Here is an 18,758-nt window from a genome sequence, read left to right as displayed (position 1 = left end):
TAGCCTTTTGGTCAAGTAAAGAAAGAGTCAACGATGTGGCGGAGCTAAGGTCGACGCAATTGCGCGTGAATTGCGCGTAATTTCCAGTAGTTTTCTGATAGGAATACGATACGTAATGAGCGAATAATGAACAAAAAAAAAGTTTATCGCCATATATACAGCTCCGCTGGTCATCCACCTTCACAGAGTGGAATGGCACTCAGTTCTTTTTTTTTTTCTCAGTCAATCTGAAGAAGCGCGTAGCAGAATGCACGAGTGCTTCGAAGCGCTGCCCATTGGAAATCAGGAAATGAAACATTGTGTGCGTCACGAAATAAAAAGAAACGGTTATAATGCAGACACTTTATTGGAAGCGATTCTTGATAAGACCACGGTGTGCGCTTCATGGATGCGCAAGTTCGCTGCCACTGGCATTGCTGAAGTTTGCAGATTCGGTGTTTTTTTTTCTTTAATTACAGACCAGCATGTAACACACTGTCGTAGCCCAAACGAGCAGAACGAATACCAATGGCGACACGCTTTAATCGAGACAAGCTCGCCCACGCTGAGTCTCTGGCGTGCGCCTAGAACCACTTGTTCTCTTTGGATTCAGCGTAGTTCTTGTAGCAGACGTACGCGAAGTGGAAGGCATGTATACCACCCGTGCACAGCCCGACCATCTGCAGAGAGCGCGGAGATTCGAGAAAAGAAAAACATTAATGCGATGGCATTACACGGATCATTCAAGGGAAGCTCGGTGCTATAGCTTATCATCGAGAGCAGCTGGGAGAGAGGAGAATGCGCTTGGACCAACGTCACCGCAAAAGTTTTCTATCTCTGGCGTTGTGTATGTGCAAACATATGTGGCAGCCCGGCGACGAGATAACGAGATAACGCAGTATGACCTCCTAAGACCTCTTGTACAAACGTATTGCACATGCCTTATTTCTTTTTTTTTTCACAAAGCTTTTCCTCTTCGTAAAATACCAGCAGGCGATAAAAACCAGCTTGAAGAGCGATTATGTCTCATAGCTATTTACGAGTCTCAGGAGGATGAGAGAACAATAAAAAAATTAAACACAGCACACTCGTCCAGCCTTGACGAAACGCAAACCCAATTTTCCAGAGAAGTCGCTGCATTCGAGCGCTTCTATCAGTAAATGTTGCCCCAAAGTCATAATTAACCCACAAGCCTTAAACTTCGCCCGCTACACATCCCCCATAATCACCTATTGAAGAGGTACTGACATACTATTTTTGACTACTCATTTTTTTTCGTCGTTAAATAAGCGTCCCAGACCTTTGAACCATGGAAAACATTGTGACAAGCCCTAGAGCCCCGTAAATAAACGCTCATATTCTACTGCCAGTTTCGGTTTTCATTCTCAAGAAAGATGCTGTGCTGTGACGTCAGGACACAGTACGTGGTCACGTGGGAGCAAGGCATTGCGGCGTTTACGAAGCAAGCTCCGGCTCCCTCGGTCGCCTCGTATGCTGCTATTCGTTGTGATGGCCGATGTAGCCACGCAGCGAACGACCGAGCGAGTGTCAAGACGTCGCAATGTCCTGCTCCCACGTGACCACATACTGTGTCGTGACGTAACAGCACCACATCCTCCTGGGAATGAAAACCGAAACTGGCTCTAGAATAAGCATTATACTAAAGTATTCACGGGGCTCCAGGGCTTGAAAGTATTTTCCCTGGTGTTTAGAAGCACTAGACCTCTATTTAAAGCAGAAAATGAAGACTCGGAAATATCGTGTCAGTAACCGTTTAAACTCCGTGCCTAATTTGGCTTTTTGGTGAAACACGTTGCATGGGCGGATTCTCTGTATTCAAGCAACGACCAGGTGGGTTTATTCGTACTTGACTTGAAGCGCAAAAAAAAAAACGAGGACACAAGCCTAGGCCGAGCCCACAAACTTCGCCCAAATTTCAGCTCTTATAGGTAGGTTTAGCTGGGTGATCACCTGAATCAGGAGTTGCTTCCTGCTATACTCTATTTCTCCATGGTCTAAGGTTCAATGGAATAACTGTTCTTTTGACGTCTTCCTTGGCGAGTGACCCCACTTTTTCGTATCGAGTATTTTTGTTTCAGGCCTCTTCCATGGGCCAATCCCGGAGAAAGTGCAGTCTAAAAAATGTGGGCCGTTCTTGTGGGTATGTGCAGTATCAAAATGTGGGCTGATCCCATTGGTAATGCAGTAAAAAAAAAAATAGGTAGTCCGACGCTCCTCCTACTCCCCTCAGGCGAAGGGTGACACGATAAAGTGCCGTGCGCAGGGACTCCGCCCCATTCTCAACCCCAACAACTCGCTCAAGGGGAATCATCTTTCATTAGTTAAATGGCCTTTGAACTTTTTTTTTAGTCCTACCAGCCACAAAATGATTCAGATGCAGTCAGGCAGGCACACACCCAACCACCCACCCCACACACACACCGGCCCAGTGAGATAGATAGATAGATAGATAGATAGATAGATAGATAGATAGATAGATAGATAGATAGATAGATAGATAGATAGATAGATAGATAGATAGATAGATAGATAGATAGGATAGATAGATAGATAGATAGATAGATAGATAGATAGATAGATAGATAGATAGATAGATAGATAGATAGATAGATAGATAGATAGATAGATAGATAGATAGATAGATAGATAGATAGATAGATAGATAGATAGATAGATAGATAGATAGATAGATAGATAGATAGATAGATAGATAGATAGATAGATAGATAGATAGATAGATAGATAGATAGATAGATAGATAGATAGATAGATAGATAGATAGACTTGTCTTTCTGCCTCCGGCTGTCTTTCTGAGTACTTTGTGTCAGTGTGTACCTAAATATCCGTCACACAACAGGTATCTTTCCGACAACATTTCTCCGTTAAATATCCTCCACCCGCCTCTTGCTTATCTCTGTCTCTTGCATATTATTCTGCCCGTGGCTGCATTTGAATCCCTATGGTTCTTGGACCCCTGCGCTCGCCTCGTCTATTCGGTGCTGAATGGAATTGCTCATTTCTATTAACGCGTCATCGTTTCCCTGGCTTTCACGCGCCAGCGACCAATGTAATCTGCATTGTCAAACTTTTGGCTGTAGCATAGACAGTCCTCAAGCGCCCAGCACTGGTCTAAAGTAGCTGACATGCTCTCCCTTCGGAGTCAGTTAAAGAAAAAACTGTACTCACGACTTGTAGCGACACCTCGTGGGTCTGTCGTGCGACCATGATGCCGCTGATGATGTAGCAGGCGGCGCCCATTCCCTGGAACAGGACGTACTGCGAAGACGCAACAACGACCCAGAGGGATGAGGCGTGGTGTGTGGCCACTGATCAGATTAAAAATCACGGAGGAAGGCAATAAACTAGGAGGTAGAATTACGTCACACAGCCTGGGTTCGCAAGCCAACTCTCCGCGAAGCCATTTCCTCCACCTTTCTCTCCACCACGCGACCCTGCATGCACTCGGCTGACTCAGACGAGTGTAATTGGTTCTCGGTAGATTTTAATCGACACGCACTTGTTCGGGTGGCTTGACAACCGTTCGTATATCTCCAATATCTTTTTCTATATCCCGCCTATAGGGACAAACGTATACGAAGCAAGCCAAGAAACTTCTCCTCCGTAGTATCTAGACAAAGTCAGACATTCAAGGAGCAAATACCCCCAGAGTTTCTCTCTCGCACCCGCTGGTACTCGCGCCTGCGCACAAACGGCTGGCGATTCCTGAAATGAGACCCCTGTTGCCCGTCTACCGCAGCTGCGTTTTAACGCCGGCGGCGCGCCGCACGCGTTTTACCGCTCCGAGATAGCGCTACCATCGCTCCGAGATAACGCCAGAGTAGCGCGCGTCGTCTGATCACCGATGACGCCATCGATAACGCATGCGGCGAGCGCATCAAAACAAAGCGTTGCATGAGCGGAGGTCTGTCTGCCGCGGCTACTCTGAATCGCGCCCACGCGTCACCCGCGCGCTGCCTCTCGCAATCTCCCGATTAGCGAGTCATTCGCGCGGCACTTCGCTCCGTTTGCAACGTGCCGCGCGAGACAGATTATCCGCGCCAGCAAAATATATCACGAAATAAAAACAAGTATAGATCTGCGCTCAAACTTCGCATTAGGGAGTATCGTAACCGTCGGTGAATTCTTCGCTTGGTGCATAACGCGTTACAGAGACACGTGACCTGTTAGGAGCTTTGCGCATGCACGTAGTAAACACTGCGAATTCAGCAAGCCGCGGAGCAGACAACGCGGCGCGGATGAACACATTTCGAGGGGCATTCGGCCATTCTATTGGCTAAGGGGTCTTGCAGATTCCACAGTGCAGCAAACTACTTATGGGGTGGAGTGTACTACTTTCCTTCCTCCACGTTAAAAATTGCTGCGTACTCTCACCGGGTTGTGCCTTCAGAGATTACCGACACACGCGGTGCACGCTACAGATCTCGGAGGTCACAAGGAGCGTGTGAGCTTTTTTTTTTTTATGTGCTAAGCGTTCTTCCGGGGCGACATTCTCGAGCGGCCACTTCCGATGACAGTGTACTATACACTCTATGACACAGTCAGCGCCGCATACGCCCACGTCTCCGGTGCACTGTAAACCGATTTACACCCTTAAAGGTGTTTTCTGTGTGTAAATCACACCCGTACATCATTGGTGTGAAAAGGCTGTGAGTTATAGACCGATTTGCACTCCCTTAAGGACTCATAAGGGTGGAAATCGGCTTACAGTGGCACACCGAGTCAAGCGAGACCTCGCAAAAGTTGATCGTATCTCCGACATCGACAGCTATCTATGAGATCGAGGCAGCTGACGACGACACGCCAAATCGTCCTTCAGTTGTCCTTCGCTTAGACGGACAAGTCGGAAGTATTTCCCATGTCCGTATTCCTTTAAACGCGGAATGTATACGATGTACACAGTAGCTCACTTACGTAGAAGAGCACCGGCAGGTAGACGGCCGAGGTGCCGCTCAGCATGCTGGCGACCAACATGTAGAAGCCGTTGAAGCTGAAGGTGTACGCCGAGCCGCAGAGGAAGCGCTGCGCCTTCGACTCCCTCGACCTCCTCGAGTCCGAAGAGGTCAGCAACACGGACAGCGTGGCACCGCCCAGCTGCGGATGGCAGCGATATCTATATATGATGACATACACGACGGTATACCGTCGTGTATGTCATCATCATCATCATCAGCAGCAGCAGCAGCAGCAGCAGCAGCAGCAGCAGCAGCAGCAGCAGCAGCAGCCTATATTTATTAAGTCCACTGCAGGACGAAGGCCTCTGCCTGCGATCTCCAATTACCCCTGTCTTGCGCTAGCTGATTCCAACTTGCGCCTGTAGATTTCCTCATTTCATCACCCCACCTATATTTTCTGCGGTCCTCGATTGCGCTTCCCTTCTCTCGGTATCCATTCTGTGACTCTAATGGTCCACCGGTTATCCCCCCTACGCATTACATGATCTGCCCAGCTCCATTTTATTGCGATAGCAATTATATGGACACTCAAAAGCAGATTTCTGCCGTCGGCGTCGCCGTCGCCGTCGCCGTGAGGTACCGTATGACGTCATTGGAAATGAAATCGTCGCCGCCGCCGAACGCTGTATGTGCGAGTGAAAGGGCGCGAGGGACGTGCGCTTTCACGGGGAGTGAACGCACGGCGGAGAACAAACGCGCGTTCTGCGCTGTGCTCCCTTAAGGGCTGCAGAAGTAGGCGTCTCTTTCCTCCTCAACAATCACCATATATGTAGAGCAAACGTGCCTTCTTCCGACGCGCGAAAGGCCGTGGGGGAGGAGGGGGGAGGCGACGTTTAGCTGCGGCACCAAGTGCCTATTTATATCAGAGGCTCCGGCAACAGTCACCAACGCCGCACGCATTTTGAGCGAACGCGGGCAAAACGCCGACGGCGTCGACAACAGTTCTGCGTGTTGCCGGTGCTGCTGCATGTCCAAGTTTATACAGCTGATAAAGCTGATATCATTACTCCGTATAGCTCTCTTCAAATTTGCTATCGCAATTGATGCTTCACCTTTCAGGTGAAACTGCGACAACTTTTTTTTATCTTAATTTCAATTAGAATGTCGGCTATACCTGTTAGCTCTCTGATCCACACCGCAATCTTCCCGTTTCTTAACGTTAAGCCTAACATTTTTCGTTCCATCGTTCTTTGTGCGGTCCCTAACTTGTTCTCGACCTTCTTTGTTAACCTCCAATTTTTATGCGTGTATAAAAGGTGTTCGGTTGTCCCGTGTCTAACATCCTCACCTTTAAGGAGTAAGACTGAATAATTAGTGGGAACCAACCAAGGATGGTATCTTGTTTGCCGACTTTTTCAGGCAAGTAAAAATGATGATAGCTGGGACAGCCGACACGAAAAGTGCGTTTATTAACCATTCAAAGTTATCGCTGTCAAATTCTCCTATTGGATATTTCAGTGCGCCCAAGGCTGTCACAGTTTTCAACCACGCTTTTCCTCATCGCGTGTCTAGTAGAGCTTGTTGTCGCGCTCTATAAGATGTTTCAAAGCCCCAACGTTACGGGTGATATCCATGGGACAAGCAAACACCCTGACGGGTGTAAACATTTTTAGACTCTAAACTGTAAATAAAGGTGTATATTAATCTATAACTCACACCCTTACACCTATAAAGGATGCAAGGGTGTAAGCTACGCAGTTATTTACACTCTTAATCATTTTAAGGGTGTAAATTATTTTATAGTGATAGGGATGTAATATGGGAAACTAGCGAATAACTAATCAAATATTGGGGTGAGTGACCAGAATAAGAAAATCCCAAGGGCTCGATATTATATATATATATATATATATATATATATATATTCAAGTGCATTGAAGTACTTTTGTGCTTCAATGCATAAAACAGCGTTTTCTTAAAAGAAGTATAACTGGTACCACATTGCATTTCGTCGGACACTTTGAAACTGATGCAGTCCTGAGAATTCGTACAAAGTGAATACGCCTCGAGAACTCACCGCCTATAATTCGTAAAATATGTGCCATAAAGTAATTAATGAGAACGTTAATTAGCGTAATTATGCTAATTATTTAATGAAGCGTTTTGAATTATTGTAGAACTAATGGTCGGCTCATGGAGCAATTTAGATCAAGGGTTACAATTGTGTGTGTATGTGTGCGCGCGTGCGTGTGCGTGTTTAACGGGAGCTTTATTTTAACGTTAAATTTTTTCAATAACCTCTGGCATATAACACACATAAACTTCTTGAACTGGATTACTCGAAAACGCTGACATTGCTTAAACTGAAAATAATTATGCACAATTCACTAATTAAGGAAATTTCACTAACCAACTTTCTAACTAATAATAATAGTCCATATACTGCAAAGCACAACTTGAAGCTGGTTATTTCGCAAGGCACGTTTACTTCGATCAAATTTCGAAACGAGCGCCAGTTTTGTGATAAGCGCAGTCAAACTTAGAGTAAAAGTGCACTGTTGTTCCACTTACTTTTTTCCTTTTTTTTTTATTGAAGCGCTAAACTTACTGTAACACCAATGAAACTTTTGAAACATATATCGAAACTGGTTCCTCTCAGAATTCATTCCAAGTGGATATCACTTTAGAAATCATTGGCTACAATTCGTAAATTGCAAAATGTGATGCAAGGTAATTAGTTTAACAGTTAATTAGCAAGCAATGCTATAGCTATAATTAATCAAATATTCAGTTTGATTTCTCGCGCAAATATATGGTCTGCCTTTGAGAATAATGTACCTCAAGAAGCGAAATTGGGCTGCATGCTACGAGTGATTTTTTTAATTATGTTAACGACAAAATAAAACACTCTTCATAGTATAGGTGTCCCAGCTAACGTTAGCTTGATTAAAGAAACACGGTGCAAAATACGATTTTAAGACCTATGGTGTTCGATTGTCGGAACGCCGTCGACCGAATAACACCGTGGGTCTTATAATTGTATCTTGCACTATCTTTTTTCTCTTATCTTTCTCTCTCTCTCTCTCTCTCTCTCTCTTTCGTTGGGCAGATTCGATAACGTTAGCTTGCACACACGGTATATATGCAAATTTTTGTCCAGGTATATCTCAATGGTGGTTTTACAATCGCGTCAATTGCTTTTGCCCCCTAATGCATCGAAGAAATGGAGCTGGGCAGGCCATGTAATACGTAGGATGGATAACCGGTGGACCATTAGGGTTACAGAATGGATACCAAGAGAAGGGAAGCGCAGTCGAGGACGGCAGAAAGTCAGGTGGGATGATGAGGTTAGGAAATTCGCAGGCGCAAGTTGGAATACGCTAGCGCAAGACAGGGGTAATTGGAGATCGCAGGGAGAGGCCTTCGTCCTGCAGTGGACATAAATATAGGCTGATGATGATGATGATGATGATGATGATGATGATGATGATGATGATGATGCATCCTTCTACAATGCTACCACTGCAATGCTGGCGTCAGAACAAGCAATTGGAAAGTTAATTAACTAATAATTGTTATTTAGTGGACGGACTGCGACAGCTATTCGATCATCCAGTGCCTGCCGTGCTGAAAGAACGGCTAGCGAAGAAAGCATCATGACGTGGTTGATATTTTTTAAACATCTGTTTACGTTAAAACGTATTACCACGCGTGTAAATATGCGCGCTTATAACTTACGATCTCCATGAAGTTGAAGAGACCATTGACCGTTCCGATGTAGTCGTTGAAGTTGATTTCGAAGATGGGCCTATCTCTCCTGAAGTTCGGAGCTGAACCCGGCAGCGGCTCGTATCCTGCCCCCCAAAAAACAGAAAAAGTGATATATCAAGAAGTGGTGGTTCACCCACGGGTATGATGTTATAGTACATGGTGCAAAGCACGAAGTCGCGCGTTCGACTCCCTTCCGCGAATTCCAACGGGGGTGGATAACAAGGACACGCGTGCACGTAGTTCTAGCAGTTAGGTGACTGTAGAAGAACATCAACTGGTCTTCGTTAAATCGGAGCTCCATCAACCCCAATAAGGCACTGATCCCAAAGGTACTGGTGGAACGTTAAAAACTCAGTCGGCCGGTCAGTCATGCAATCAATCGATCAATATCAATAGTGTGTAGAAAATTCAAATTAAATGAACGCATACGCAAAGAAAAAAATATTAGGAATACGCGTACGGTGCTACTGACATCATGGAATCCGTGTGAGTTTTTCTTTTTTTTTTTCTCTCACCCGGTGCAACCTAGAGTAACTGTATAGGCTCCCTTTAGGAAGGAAGGGAGACCATAAACTTACTCTATTCCAAGCATCACCAGAATGCCACGTGCCGACCACTCTCACTTCTACACACGCCTTGCCTGACCTATATATATCATGAGAGGCAGCCAACAAACAAAGACGCCAAGGACAACATAGGGAGAAATTACTTTACTTTCTAGTTGAATTAAAGAAATGATAAATTAATCGAAATGAAAGTGGAAAGCGGCAGACAGAATTTTCCACATCCGCCGACAAGGTTTAAGAGTGGTGACGCTGGCTAACATTCCCGGGTTAGTTTCTAGTTGTAAAACATAAATACCCCGGAAAGTGGATGGGAAAACGGCGCCGGGGTAGCTCAATGGTGAGAGCATCGCACGCGTAATGCGAAGACGTGGGTTCGTTCCCCACCAAGTTGTTTTTTCATCCACATTCATTTCCATTGATTTGTCATTTCTTTAATTCAATAAGTGTGTTCAAGTAATTTCCCCCATGTTTGCCTATGCGTCTAAGTTTGTTGGCTTCTTATGACATGATTAATCAAAATCGGGCCCCTCCGTTCCCTTCCTTCTCGTTCATATATATATTGTTCTGTGCGTTACGCACGATGAGCCGGCCTCTGGTCACTTAGGGACCGCACGAACACTTAGTCGCACCAAAGAATGATTCTACTGGCTTATGTGTTACCGGCTCTGGAGAGGGTTAAGGGTACTTTTAGTGATCAAAGCACAAAGAGCGTATAGGAAGCGTAGAGCAATGTTAATTGTCCTCCTCGTTTTCTTCTCTCACTTACCTCACTTTTCACTGGCAGTGACACGTTGTAACAATATATATATATATATATATATATATATATAACGAGGAGAATGGAAACAGAGGATATCGATATGTGTTAACCACGACTATACTGTATAAAGCCAACAGGCTATATTTAGCCTGGGTTATATATATATATATATATATATATATATATGGCCATTTGATTCACAAGGTATTTCATTCAGTAGAGATACCAGCAGTCATAGAGCATTGCGTAATCAAGTAGTGCATGAGGCATACATGAATGTCTTGTCAAATATCTACAAAGATTCCACAGCTACCTTGGTTCTCCACAAGAAAAGTAGAAAGTTACCTATCAACAAAGAGAAAAGACTTTATTGACCTATCAACAAAGGGGTCAGGCAAGGAGACACAATCTCTCCAATGCTATTCACTGCTTGCTTAGAAGAAGTATTCAAGCTCTTAGACGGGGAAGGCTTAAGAGTGATGATCAACGGAGAATATCTCAGCAACCTTCGGTTTGCAGAGGACATTGTCCTATTCAGCAACAATGGGGACGAATTACAGCAAATGATTGAGGGCCTTAACCGAGCAAGTGTAAGAGTGGGGTTGAAGATTAATATGCAGAATACAAAGATAATGTTCAATACCCTGGCAAGGGAACAAGAATTCAGGATCGCCAGTCAGCCTCTAGAGTCTGTAAATGAGTATGTTTATCTAAGTCAATTACTCACAGGGGACCCTGATCATGAGAAAGAAATTTACAGAAGAATAAAATTGGGTTGGAGTGCATACGGCAGGCATTTCCAAATCCTGACTGGGAGCTTACCACTGTCGGTGAAAAGAAAAGTGTACAATCATTGCGTTCTACCGGTGCTAACATATGGGGCAGAAACTTGGAGGTTAACAAAGAAGCTCGAGAACAAGTTAAGGACCGCACAAAGAGCGATGGAATGAAAAATGTTAGGCCTAACGTTAACAGACAGGAAGAGCGAGGTGTGGATCAGAGAGCACACGGGGATAGCCGATATTCTAGTTGACATTTAGAGGGGAAAATGGAGCTGGGCAGGCCATGTAATGCGTAGGATGGATAGCCGGTGGACCATTAGGGCTACAGAATGGATACCAAGAGAAGAGAAGCGCAGTCGAGGACGGCAGAAAACCAGGTGGGATGAGGAAATTAGGAAATTCGCAGGCGCAAGTTGGGGAATCAGCTAGCGCAAGACAGGGCTAATTGGAGATCGCAGGGAGAGGCCTTCATCCCGCAGTGAACATAAATATAGACTGATGATATATATATCTGTGCAACCCACGGTGGTTCGGAGCAGACGACCGTCAGTTGCACCTCGCTACTCAATGAGGCAGGTTCTGTGTCTAGGGAGTTCCTGTTCAACATTATGCAATGTGGTGAACCCGGTTTAAATCATAGACCCGGGACCTCAAAGAGGTGCGGCGTAATTCTAACGCATTCTCTCGCATTTGCCGCTAAATCGCCGCTGAATTTTAATTTTAAGAATTGCCCTGAGACACACCATTTGGGGGTTACACTTTATCAAGCCCTTTATTAACCGTAATTTGCCTTTAGACGCAGCACGCGAGAAGCGACAATCTTAAAACAGCAGATATCTACAAGCGACATGTTTTTGGATCCCCGACTTTTTCAGCCATTTTGGTGCTGCCAATCATGCGTGGCAAAGAACATCTCTGGAAAATCTTCCTTGAACTAAGTACTGCGATCTACGTGTACATGGCGTCTTGTGCTATGAGAGAAGGTGGCACAGGTAGCGTCACATTTTCTTTTCTGCGTGCATTTTTTGCAATCTTGCGTCGCCCCACTTTCGAATATTAAGAGCGTTAAAACATTTTCGCGAACAGAAGTTACTTTTTTAGTAAAACTTGACGCAGCATTCGTGAAATTGTAGAAGGAGACCAAATTCGTAAACCTTAAAAACATGTGGGAATGTTGCCAAGTATGTAGAATATAGGGCGTCCCAGCTAAAGTTAGCTAAGATATTCAACAAAAAGAAAAGAAAAATATTTTAAAAACACGGTGCCAGATACAATTTTAAAATCTACAACGTTCGGTCGTCAGACCTCTGACAACCAAACAGCTTAGGATTTATTATTGTAGCTCGCACCGCTTTTTTTTTAAATATTTATTCATTCTTTTTCGTTGAACAGCTTCGCTAACGTTAGCTGGGCCACACGATATACGTCATTGTACTCTCCGCGCTGCCCGAAAGGCATCGCATTTCTAGCCAAGTTAGTAACCGAGTCATTGCTGGGAAACGCATGACGTACAGCAGCGTGAGCGCCTGTCTTGCCCGATGATATACACGACAGACAAAGGAAGCGACATTTACATCGGGTTGAAATACCTTCTTCTGAAGAGTTCATTTTTTTTGCCTGGCTGCGGGGGCGGTGGCCAAGGACGCCTCTTCTGCTTCTTCTCGTGTACACAGCATGCAGCTTCGGCACGGGCCGCTGCAGCAGACACGCAGAGTGGGTGAATCTGAGGATGAGGATGATATGGTAGTGGTGGTGGTGATGATGTTTATTATGATGCCCCTGTGCTCCTCCACTGCGGCAGACACGGAAAATGAGTTAATTTGATTATGATGATGATGGTGACAGTGGTGCTGATGTTTACGATGATGCTCCTGTGCTCCTCCACTGCAGCAGACGCGCAAAGTGAGTGAATTTGATGACTATGATGACGATTACGGTGGTAATGACGTTTAGGATGGTGCTCTTGTGCTCCTCCACTGCAGCAGACACGCCAAGTGAGTTAATTTGGTGATGATGATGGTGGTGGTGGTGATGTTTATGATGATGCCCCTGTGATGTGGCATGTACCCGCAAAGGGGGCATTGCCCAATAATTGAACGGCCGGGAGGACGCGCAAGTCAGAGATATTCAAAGCAGAGTGCGAAATACGCGAAAGACACAAGCAGAAAGAACCGAGAATATTGGATAATTGGGCAATTGTGGGCTCAGCAAGGCCGACACAAGAGGGGCGCGTCGGAATTTTTTTATCTTTTTAGTACGTAAATTATATATATGTACTACCTATAAGATTTTATTGGAGTTCGAACAGCAATTTTTTTAATTTTAATTGCAGCTGTGACAGAAAGCGAGCTTCCGCATTCTTTTCAGGGGCATACCGGCCGACCTGTCAACACTAAAATACGTAAAAATTTCGCGGACATGACAAGAGGGCGGGGGAGGGGGGGAGTAAAAGCAAGCATTTTATTGAACTTTGCCCCGAGTATACACACCATTTATGGGATATACACGCACCTAATTAACGATGATTTACCTTTAGACTGACAAGCAACACATAATTCTTTGATCACATTGACTTTTGAGCGACTATGTTGTTGCGTATTTCACCGGCTTGGGTAACATTTTTTTTTTTTTTTTTTTTACTAAACATTCTCGAAGCGAGAACCCCGCTAGTACATCGTACAGTCGACTATTGTGGCTACAAAAGGGCGACACATACATTCTACCATAATTTGTTTTTGTATATAATATATTTTTTCTCATCTGGCCCGACCCCGTCCTTCGGCACGTTTAAAACTTTTTCGTGAACTGAACCTATCTTTCGCAAAAAAAAAAAAAAATATTAATGACACAACGTTTGTAAAATCGCAAAAATTCGGGAGAGTTGGCAGATATGCCAGTGCAGTCTGTGGAGAGGCGGAAACCACGTGCATGAGAAATCGCAGTGTTCAGGTAAGAAATTAAAGATGTTCGATTTTTTTTTATTAGCTTTGGGACACAGCCGAGAGTCACGTCTGCTTAGCGGGAATCCCATGACTAGAACTGTTTTGTAAACATCCATCCCCCAAATCTGCCCCAAAATGCCTTGGCGTTCCACTTAAAATAGTTCTGAACCGCTAAAGGAAAGATTTGGGGAAACTGTTGACAAGCACGTCAATTCATTTCGCAGCATATTTTAAGGACGTAGGCGTATATCTAGAAAGTTGCACTAGTCTCAGGGTTTCTACTAAGCTGACATAACTTTACTATACACAGCTCGGCTTGAATTTGGCAAGTACAATATGTGCCCTGAAGTCAATAAATAAAAATTCAATTAGCGAGTCTTTTTTCCTTTAATCAGCTACTTGGGCGGCGTGATTTCTGACGCAGGAAATTTCGCCTCTTCCACACGCGCGCTTAAAAATTTGGACCAGCGCCCTCTAACGCAGGCGCCTTTTTTAGAAACTGGTTGAACCAAAGAAAGAAAAGAACTGTTAGGTTATATGTGTTTCTGAGCGTGCGATGCCTTAAACGAATTTAGAAGGGAGGGAGATAGAAGGACTGAGCGCAGCGCCATTTTATAGTTGCAACGAAAAGTAAGCTCGAACGGGTTGGAAAGTGATCGCACATGATTTAACTTGTAATGCAGCCATCACAACTAGGAGACATATCACGTCTTGCCCAAAATGCGGATCCTAGACTCAAACGACAGTTATTGCCATCGAGAGATCTTCTGCGGAAGAGGACACAAGACGTTAGAACTGTGCACTTGCGCCCACCAAATCAAGGGAACACGAGGAGTGGTTTTCTCCCGCGAACTCAGAGACGGACACACTGCATAGCGTTTCTTGTGATCGCAAGGGATGCACCATCCTGGAGTGCCTTCCGATCACGTGATCCCCTATTCCCCACCACAGAATAAGGCCATAACTGGGAATAAAGTTATCCGACCAACCAACCGACTGCAGAAAGCAATTCTCACGTCTCCACCTTCCGACAACATTTAAATGCGCACTACCAACTAAGTCACTCACAAAACTTCTGTGCCTTGCGCCAATTCCGCTGTGCCAGGCGTGTTGTAAACGTAAACGCAGTGAAAAGAAATAAACGAAGAAAGAAGCACGAGTTGTTTGGTCCGCATTTGTCAACAATCGGTTCATATGTAACGCACCACAGTAAAGCCAAATTGGCGTGAAGGCTGTGAAGTCTCAAAATTAGAATGGAGCACCTCTTCTGGCACACTCCGAATCCGTGCGACAGAAACGAAATTCAGAATCCTTTCGCCGAAACCGTCAATGGCACGCGACACACCGAATAACGTATCGGCATGGCCTCTGAGATTGGGTGGCGCACATCGCTCAATCTCGGACGCCACCATCTTGCATGAATAGTTTGGATAGAGTTACAAAACATATTCCTAGCAGTCTGTGCAAGTGTTCCGATTGCCTGCTTTGATCTCATTTGATCTAAAAGATGCACGAACTAGCCCAGCCAGAAGTTGTACCCACAGTAGAGGGCGAATATATTTGCTTATTCGAGAGAGAGAGAGAGAGAATAAGTAAAAAAACACGTTTAAAAAAATTAAAAGGCTCCAGCGTTAAAAGACGGTGGTCCAGAGAGAGAGAGAGAGAGATTAATTTATTGACAGAAAGGCATGAGAGGTCGGCTTGAGCTGTAACTTGTTCTGGCCTGCTGTGGTCCAAATATTCAAGCGGGCTTATGGAAGAGGCGAAATTACCTACGTCAGATATGCACTGCCAAGGCAGCTGATTAAAAAAAAAAGACTCGCTGTTGAATTTTTATTTATTGACTTCAGGGCACATATTGTAATTGCGCAATTGAAGCCGAGCTGTGTATTGTGAAGCTGTCCCGTGAAAATTATCTGGATCGAACGCCGGGTCATGCGTATAGAGCTGTGTAATGAGCGATGTCGAGTGTGATGACCTCGTTCGCTGCCCGTGGCCGTAAGCGAGCTCTCAGAGCGGTGGTAGCCGGGAAGACTCGCATGCGCATTGCGTTTTTAAGCGAGGCTTTATAGGCTTAGGAGTGAGGATCAACGACGAATATCTCAGCAACCTTCGATTTGCAGATGACATTGTCCTATTCAGCAACAATGGGGCGAATTACAACAAATGATTGAGGACCTTAACCGAGAAATTGTAAGAGTGGGGTTGAAGATTGATACGCAGAAGGCAAAGATAATGCTCAATGGCCCGGCAAGGGAATTCAGGATCGTTGAAAAGTGGGCCGATCCTGGTGATAGTGCACAAAGCGTCTAAGCTCAGTGGCACATGCCCCTGTGGGGTCGGGGAACTTTAACGCGCCTTTGAACTACCCTTGTCACACGTGGGACCCAAAGAGACAAAATCACCAGCCCTTGTCCTGTCGAGAAAATGGAGCTAAGCGAAGCTTGTCGTTCGATTCTAGCGTGAGGGCTTCCGAAGCCCAGGCGAAACGTCATCGAAGAGCCGCGGACCCCGAGTTGCGGGAGCGTGACGTTGAGCCCAAACGCCAACGAAGAGCCGCCGACCCTGAGTTTAGGGCAAACGATGCGGAACGCCTGCGACAGCGTCGTCTTGCCGCGAGCTTCGCTTGCCCCCATTTTCCAACGAACGGTCAGCTGCTTCTCGCTTGCAGCGTTCACCATACGCCAGAGTATCCGCTGAATCGACAACCGAAACAACACGTTTTTATTTGCTTATTCGATGCAAAATTTACCCGAAGAAGGCGAACACCATTCCAGCTGTACCGTGAAAATTATCAGGAGCGAACGCCGGGACATGCGTAGAGCTGTAATGAGCTATGTCGAGTGTGATGACCGCGTTCGCTACTCGTGGCCGTAAGCGAGCTCTCAGAGCGGCGGCAGCCGTAAAGACTTGCATGCGCATTGCGTTTATTATATCCAATGGACGGTCAGCTGGTTCTCGTTTGCAGCGTTCACATTACGCCGGAGCACAGCCGCTGGATAATGAACAGAGTATCCGCTGAATCGACAATCGAAACAACACGTTTCTGCACTCTTTTGCATGGTAACAAGGCTGCTTGGCAAAAACTAGTGCATCAAACGGCGAATCCCCTCTGGAAGTGCCGCAGTGCATTCATACAGAACGCGTACAAAGCGTTCGCCTTGAGGAAGCCAAAACTGTTTTGGAGAAAAACGACACCTTGATAAACAAGAACGCGTATTCTTCATAGTCTCTGAATTGCATTTCTAGTATTGTAATCTGTATTAAGAAATCTGAAGAGATCATCGTAGAAACTAGATTCTGAATTTGTTGTCAAACTAGATGTGATACAACTGTATTGATATTTTCGAATGATTTGCGCACTGCTTATGCCGTTCATTCTGATCCGATACACGCATGTTAGTCAAGTCTTTATACCTACTTGGCCTAATATAGCCTCTTTTCTTTTTTGTCTAACAACGCTATCTTGTTCAGTCTTGAGCCAGCGTTCATAAAACACCAGTCTAGGGAGGCGTTGGTCTAGGCTCTATGCGGCCAAATCAGCCATCGTGACGTCATTGGTGTTTACGACGAGCCATTCGTCCAGCAGTTGAACCACGGCCGCTGGATAAAAAAATCACAGCATATCCACGGGGTGAATGATGATGAGTGGGCGAAGCTCCGGAGGGAATCATCGGATCTCCCGCTTAAGGGGACGCTAGCACAAACGCGTTAGAAACGTGCAGTACTCTCTAGTAAGGGGGAGCGGCCACAGCGTATTACGCAGCCGTTTACACATGCCGGAACGTGCACCGCGTTTGCCGACGCCATCACATGACTTCTGAGAGAGTATACCCCCCGTATTCATAAACGCTCCTCGACTTGAACTTGACTTGCCACCGCCTTGGGCAGCGCGTTCGAAACGCGTTGAAGGTAAGGCGGAGAGGCCACAGCGTCTTACACCAGCTTCTTACACGGGCCGTAACGCGCTAGCACAAACGCGTTAGAAACGCGCTAGAAACGCGGCCTTTCGTTAATGTTGGGTATTTATTGCCATCGTGGTGCGTGTGTCTATGTGCGCTTCGTGGCGTAGTGGGCTAACGCCGCGCGCTCGGAAGCGAGGGGTCTCTGGTTCGATTCCGCGCTACGGACACAACTTCGGAATTTTGTAGCGTTAGCTACACTGGCCTAGCCAAGCCCGTTTCGCGTGGCACATCAAGAGCCGTGCTGCGCATGCGCAAGGATCAGTGATGTCACACGGCTTGCGCACCACCGGAGCCACCGGAGCCGGCACCTCTCGCGCACTCCGCCGCCGCCGCGCGCGACTCACCGCCGCCGGTCTGCGCATTCCAGACGAGTGACGTCGTAGCCGTGGTAGACGCACTGGCGCCGGCGCGCGCTCGCTCGCTGTGCAGTCGCCGTCTGACACTGCGCTGGAGCCGCTGCGCTTCTGACTGGCGTTTGCCAGTGTGGTATAGCCATGGAGAAGGAGAGCGCAAATGCTGCTCAACAGCGCAGAAGAACGGAGAAGCTTGACTCATCGGATCCCGAAGTAGTTGCCTGGCAATTAGCGGTTGAGCGTAGGAGGAATGAATACATGTGCCACATAATACGTATACCGCGTGTGTGTCATTGGAGCAGCAGTAAGCATGACAATCAAGCTAATCCTTGACAATCTAGGCAACCAGGAAAGCTAAGAATAATCAGCTGAACCTTTGCTAACGCTACGTATATCCTGGCATAGCCGAGCTAAGCCACTGCAACTTTTTTATTTATTATTTTTCTCATTTTTCTCAGACTGGTTACACACTACTACTACTACTACGACGGGGACGGAACGGGTGCCGCTATAAGGAGCTTCGCTCCTAAAAATAAATGCGGCCTGTCGCGCCGGGCGCGTTGCAATGGGAGCGAATGTGGCAGCCGTAGTTGCATTGTCGGCCGCTTGGCTGGGCCGAACGGTGCTAGCCATCGGCGATGGAACGTGCCGGCTTGCACGCGCGACGGCGTTCCAAGCGCGCACCTTTTTTTTTATCCAGTGGCCT

The 18,758-nt window shown here is 46.1% G+C and overlaps 1 protein-coding gene across 1 annotated transcript; it reads right to left on the bottom strand.

Annotated features, from left to right (window-relative positions):
* Window positions 1-563: 563 nt before the first annotated feature.
* Window positions 564-12,484, bottom strand: LOC119458824 (uncharacterized). The gene is made up of 5 exons (XM_049671456.1): window positions 12,382-12,484; window positions 8,652-8,767; window positions 4,933-5,112; window positions 3,187-3,276; window positions 564-659 (listed from the first exon to the last, which is right to left on the bottom strand). Exons 1-5 carry the CDS (start codon window positions 12,398-12,400, stop codon window positions 564-566), a joined length of 501 nt encoding a protein of 166 aa, XP_049527413.1. The 5' UTR covers window positions 12,401-12,484.
* Window positions 12,485-18,758: the final 6,274 nt, after the last annotated feature.

The sequence above is a fragment of the Dermacentor silvarum genome, chromosome 7 (assembly GCF_013339745.2).
Source record: "Dermacentor silvarum isolate Dsil-2018 chromosome 7, BIME_Dsil_1.4, whole genome shotgun sequence".
NCBI classification, from domain to species: Eukaryota; Metazoa; Arthropoda; class Arachnida; order Ixodida; family Ixodidae; genus Dermacentor; species Dermacentor silvarum.
The sequence above is the reverse complement of the archived record's forward strand: the minus strand, read 5'-3'. Positions and strand labels throughout refer to the sequence as shown.

Excerpts from the sequence above, each read along its gene's own strand:
- LOC119458824 (XM_049671456.1), bottom strand. Across the intron at positions 5,113-8,651 it reads TCTTCAACTTCATGGAGATC|CTGGGCGGTGCCACGCTGTC; the intron begins GTAAGTTATAAG and ends TGCCATCCGCAG. Across the intron at positions 660-3,186 it reads ACGAGGTGTCGCTACAAGTC|ATGGTCGGGCTGTGCACGGG; the intron begins GTGAGTACAGTT and ends CGCTCTCTGCAG.